Here is a 5,829-nt window from a genome sequence, read left to right as displayed (position 1 = left end):
CCATTTGCTTGACGATGACGCTCTGCATCATGGAATTCTAAAGAAAGCTTTTGATAACTTGCTTAGTTTGTGTCTTTTAACTTTGATTATCTTTTCGTTGATTCTCCAAAGCTAGACCTTGCCTCCTTTAATGCAATAAGACTTGCCTATTCCATCCAATCCGAAATCAACCATGTAGACTTCTTCCTCTTCGAGCTTAATCACAAATTCAATTGTTGGAAATTGATGATGTTGAAAGAATGTGTGTTAATTTCATCATCATTGATTGCCACTTCTTCAATTGGTTCCTTTGTAGATAGTTTGTCATCTTCTTTATGCTTTTCTTCAATAATTGAAATCTCATCGAGTTGAATGGTCGGTTTACAGTCTAAATTCACCAACAATAGTAATTCTTTCCTTTCAACCATTTCAAGTGGACTATATCCCCACCTTTTGAATTCGTCTAGAATACAGAATTTCCTTTACATATTTTGCTATCATCCAACATAGCAAGTTCATTATAATATTTCCAAGTGACTCCAAGTTCAATAGGGGAGGACCAACTTCCTTAAGAATGTTGTCATTGTCTAAATGTGTAGACATATATTGTCCTTAGGCATGTAGAATTCATCAGGTTTGTCAATTGCCTATTTTCGACATCTTAAATATTGTTTAAACCGCAAAAGTTTGGACATAAAGGAATTAGTGCATGTACACAAACATTGCCCAATATAATGCATCTTATTACAAAGCTCACAGATTATGTCTTCTACAAGCATATACTCATCATCTATATCAAGATTAATTGTTGCCAAAAATTTTACTCCATTGCCATCATCAGAGTCCTACATCAAAATTATCAAATAAAATAATAAATAAATAAATTCAAATCCTATATAAAATAATAAACTCAAATTAAATACTTTATTCCACGATAAGGACGCCAAAAACTCATTCGTGTAATACCCGCAAATGTACGAGATCGTTGACAAGTAATAGATTTGAATGTGTTGAATGGTCAATTTATAGTCTAAATTCACCGACAATGGTAATTCTTTTCTTTCAACCATTTCAGGAGGACTATATACCCACCTTTTGAATTCGTCCAAGAATACAGAATTTTCTGTACATATTTTGCTTTCGTCCAACATAGCAAGTTCATTATAATATTTTCCAAATGCCTCCTAGTTCAATAGCGGAGGACCAACTTCTTTAAGAATGATGTCATTGTCTAGGTATGTAGACATATATTCGCCCCTAGGCATGTAGCATTCATCAAGCTTGTCAATTGCTTGTTTTCGACATCTTAAATATTGTTTAAACCTCAAAAGTTTGGACATAAAGGGATTAGTGCATGTATACAAGCATTGCCCAATATAATGCATCCCATTACAAAGCTCACAGATTATGTCTTCTACAAATATATACTCATCATCCATATTGAGATTACTTGTTGCAAAGAATTTTACTCTATTGCCATCATCAGAGTCCTACATATATGGTTGAATAGTATCTCAAAGCATACCAATTACAAGAGAGATCGGGGAGCGTAGCCAAAATTATCAAGTAAAATAATAAATAAATAAATTCAAATCCTATATAAAATAATAAACTCAAATTAAATACTTTATTCCACCACAACGGCGCCAAAAACTTATTCGTGTAATACTTGCAAGTGTACAAGATCGTTGACAAGTAATAGATTTTAATGAGTTAAGAGCTATCGTTTCACAACGAATAAATTTCAATTTAAGTTTACCAGTTATGTACGAAATTCCAATTATTACAATGCATTAAAGTTTAGATTATCTATATAATTGCGTAAGTGATAAATGTTATTCCTAAAATCTATTGCATATATGTTAATTTTGCTGCATTTTGAACTTATTGTGAGTCTCCCAACACTACAATAAACAACTAATTATCAAGTTGGTGGTTAATCAATTAAATAATACAAAAAATACTAAATTACTAATCTTGAATAAGAAATAAATCACAAATAGGATTCATCTTCATCTAATACAAAAGCGGATCTAGCCTAGCATATTAATATAGAAATTACAAGACGAATAATAGAAAAATATCACCTGGATCATGAAATAATTCAAAAGATGTTGATATTCAAGTTCAAAGTTGAATTGTTCAATTTCTTGTTGTATTTGAGCTTGAACTCCTTGCTAGGGCTTGATCTCCTCCCTCAAAATATAGTATTGTCCCTTTATTCTTGATGCATTTGATAAAACTATTGCGTATGATGAGACATGAAAAGTTTTTTTAATGTGTAGCCCTTGTTTTTTATTTATAAGAGTCAGGAAATAGGTTAAAATCGCTTGTCCCTCTCTTATATGTTCTTGATAATTAAATTCTTCTCAATAGAGATATGAAAACATTGTTTGAAGCAATTGCCTGGCAATCAGAGTACCAAACATTAGAGTTTAGCTATAGTCATTGTAAACACAACTTCCTAAACAAGTTAGGGCTCCAAAATACTCCCAATGACATCCAACATTTTCTTACAATTTTACGGAAAAACTACGGTGAACTTATCCACACCTATTATCGGTGGGTAGTTGGTTAGAATGAAATTGACTAGCTTAGCACAAGAAACACTGAAAAAAATAAATAAATAAATAAATAATTCCAATATAAGATATAGTAGATAGCTTTAGAGATAACAAAAGATTTGCTACAGCAAGCATTAGCAATACAAGGACAGCATACCCAATGATGCGAAAAAATGATTGTCTTACCCTCCGCAATGATTTGACTTACATTTGTTGTTCTTGCATGTATGAACTTCATGGCTATGCCTCTAATTTCTTTCAGCGTCATCATCAGAACCACAATCATCAGTCTGCAAAGATGGCAATTTGCTAGAAGTGACTGCATCACTGAAATCAGGCCCTTTCTCTAGAAGAACCACACTTTTGATGTAGCCATCGACGTGAATAGAGCGTAGATATTCCTCAGATCTTGAGCCATGGACTCCAAGATCAATAACTTGTTCTCCATTGGAATCACAAGAAACCAAAGACCCATCCTTTGTAATTACTAACACTTCCCCATCTTTTCTAACCCACAATGGCTTCATAAATCTTCCTCCAAAATCCTGAAAATTAACATTGAATTTTTTTGTCCAAGACTCCATGACTCCATATTCCTCCATCACCCATACACAGAAACCATGTTCGACGCCGGGTACATCACATAAAACAAGAGCAAGTGAGTCCTTATGGATAATTAATTCCTTGGTACTCGAAGAATCATCTTTTGCCAGATGAACAGGTAATATCATCTCCTGGAACACCTCATTGCACATATCGAAAAACAAAATCAAATCATTTCCATACAAGTCACGAGCAATCCAATGTGAAGCACCATATATGTAAGCTTGGCGCGACCTATGATATATAACGTACTGAAGCGACAAATGACTAATATCTTGCCAAATCCCTGTGCTCAACTTATAAAGCTCAATCTGAGGCAGGCATCTATCCAAATCAGTGTATGTAATTCTAACCACTTTATAGTCATAGCTAGCAGGATCGAACCCGAATCCAAGCGATTGCATAAAACTACCGTATGAATTATATACCATATTGGGTTTCGGTAGAAGAACCGACTTTTTAACAAAAGGGTTCCAAATAATTATAGTGTTCATATAAAATACCCGATCATCAGAAAGGCATAACAACCCATTGCAGGTACCAATGATTGTGAAAAATGAGTTTATGCTTCTAAAGGGAAATTGAAGCCTTAAATATCGATCAAAAGATTCTTTATCGTAGTACAACTCGTAACGCTCAATTTTTCTAATGCAACGCCTAAGTAAAAGGAGAGGGAGAACTTCACTGCCAGCAATGTTGAAATTTAGATGAGTTGAAACAAATTCTGGACTGGTGATTAGAGTATACCATGATTTTGAAACGCACATGCAGCAAATAATGGGCTTGACGGGCAGTCTTTTGAGGATGTTGATGATGATTCCTTCAGGCAAGAAATCTGACATTTTTCCTCCTCTTGAGCTTAAATTTTCAGATTATAATGGTTTTCTGAGGAAGAAATAAACCTAGATTTCAATCAAATGCTTCTCTACAAACTTAAATCATTAAAATTCCAGGCTGAAAGTTGGGCCATAAAGTGGATAGGATGTATACGAGAGAAAAGTTTCAGCCGGGATTGCGAATGGATATTGTTTCTAAAAGAAGAAGACATTTCACGGAAAAGTAGTCCCATCAGAATGCAACAGGACTGGTACGATAGATTTGTGCCCACATTATTTACCTAACATTATTTATTTCTTCTAAACATTGGCAGGAATTATTATTGACAACTGGCTCTTCAAAGCCTGAAGGTGTAGCAATATTATTATTGAATTTTACTGCATATTCAGATTCAAATCTAGATGGAACACATATCGATTTATGATTGAATTGTTTAAAAAATTAAAATAACAATATCAAATTATTTTTTAAAACATCAATCTGTCTTTTTACTCCCTCATTTTTTACCATGAACAAGTGGCTTTATTCTTAAAGTTAAATGAAATATTTCGTGTCTTATTTACTCAGTTAAAACTTGAAAAAGTTAAGAATTTGATGTGATTGAAAATTGCCACTCGTCCACGTAGAAAACTTTTGTGTGGTTTATATAATTGAAGTTTGATAATTGAGGGTCCATTGGCTTTAAAAGCCCACCTGCTTGCCATTATCTTTTTGGAATTGTTGCCCCAAATTTGGAAAAACAGAAATTATTGGTGATGAAATTTCTCCCACTTGACACACCACAAACTGAAAAATCATGTCCGCCGAAATTTATCACGTTGTGTTTTTGCTAAAAAAAATAAAAAAGCTTTGAATCTGTCATGACCTCTTGACCTCAATCTGTTAAGAGTTGTTTGGAAGAAATTTTTTGAGAGGAAAAACTATTTTTTGCGAACGTGTGATTGAAAATAATAAAAAGTTATACGACCCATAAGGAAAAAGAAAAAAAAAAGGATAAATCTTGACCAATATTTCAGCCATAGCCCATAGCTGAGGAGCTCAGTAGAGTTCGGTTAGCTGCAATCTCTGCATGTACTTGATAAGAGGATTGAATAACATTAGATAGTACAAAAAAGGAAAATAAATAAAATTATTATATTATTCAGTCGATTTTCAGCACTATTTACTAAACATGCATTAGAGATATTGATTAGCATCATTTTTTGAGCTTAACAATTATAAATTTTCTATTTGTCGTTCTAGTAATTTTCTTGTTAATTGAAGGGATACCGAGTACATATTAATAGTGGTGGAGTTGGTATTTATCCACATGAATTAATTACAAATTTTTCTGTTAAATATGGCAATAAAATGATATTATTGAAAACCTTACAAATTTCTTTGTTAATGTTCTCTATGGATTTGTTGATATAAGCAACCAATAGATTTTTTGATACAACCAAGTTATCATTAAGCGCATTTTCAATGGTGATGTAAAATTAGTATAAATTGGTGCACTCAAAATAACTTTTGCATCCTTATTTACATTTCGATGAATCTAAATCCAAACTCTGCCCTAGTGGAAAGATCAAAAATCATCTTTTGCCTTTTGTGAATGTAAAAAAAATAAAATAAAAATTTACATCTTTTTTTACATTTTCTATCGACAAATGCAATTTGAATCTCTTTTGCATGTCTTCATTGAAGAGGTTTTCGGCCACTTTGAAGATAAATCTCTATTTTACACCACCATTGAACATGCTAAAAAATGAGTGGCCTGAGAGGTGAAAGAGCAAGGGTGGGATAGCAACATTTTTAACTGTGGAATGAAACCTGGAGAAGGTAAAACAGTTTGGAGCCTGCTGTT

The 5,829-nt window shown here is 33.0% G+C and overlaps 1 protein-coding gene across 2 annotated transcripts; it reads right to left on the bottom strand.

The window, feature by feature from the left end:
• Positions 1-647: 647 nt before the first annotated feature.
• Positions 648-4,201, bottom strand: LOC111370964 (F-box/kelch-repeat protein At3g06240-like). Of its 2 annotated transcripts, none has more exons than XM_022992889.1 (2): positions 2,752-4,201; positions 648-824 (listed from the first exon to the last, which is right to left on the bottom strand). In XM_022992889.1, exon 1 carries the CDS (start codon positions 3,986-3,988, stop codon positions 2,792-2,794), a length of 1,197 nt encoding a protein of 398 aa, XP_022848657.1. In that variant the 5' UTR covers positions 3,989-4,201; the 3' UTR covers positions 648-824; positions 2,752-2,791. The 2 variants fall into 2 exon arrangements, with proteins under 2 accessions (XP_022848657.1, XP_022848658.1); XM_022992890.1 differs by lacking the exon at positions 648-824 and adding an exon at positions 863-1,469.
• Between the last annotated feature and the right edge of the window lie 1,628 nt (positions 4,202-5,829).

The sequence above is a fragment of the Olea europaea genome, chromosome 21 (assembly GCF_002742605.1).
Source record: "Olea europaea var. sylvestris chromosome 21, O_europaea_v1, whole genome shotgun sequence".
Lineage (NCBI taxonomy): Eukaryota > Viridiplantae > Streptophyta > Magnoliopsida > Lamiales > Oleaceae > Olea > Olea europaea.
This window is presented reverse-complemented; position numbering and strand designations above follow the sequence as displayed.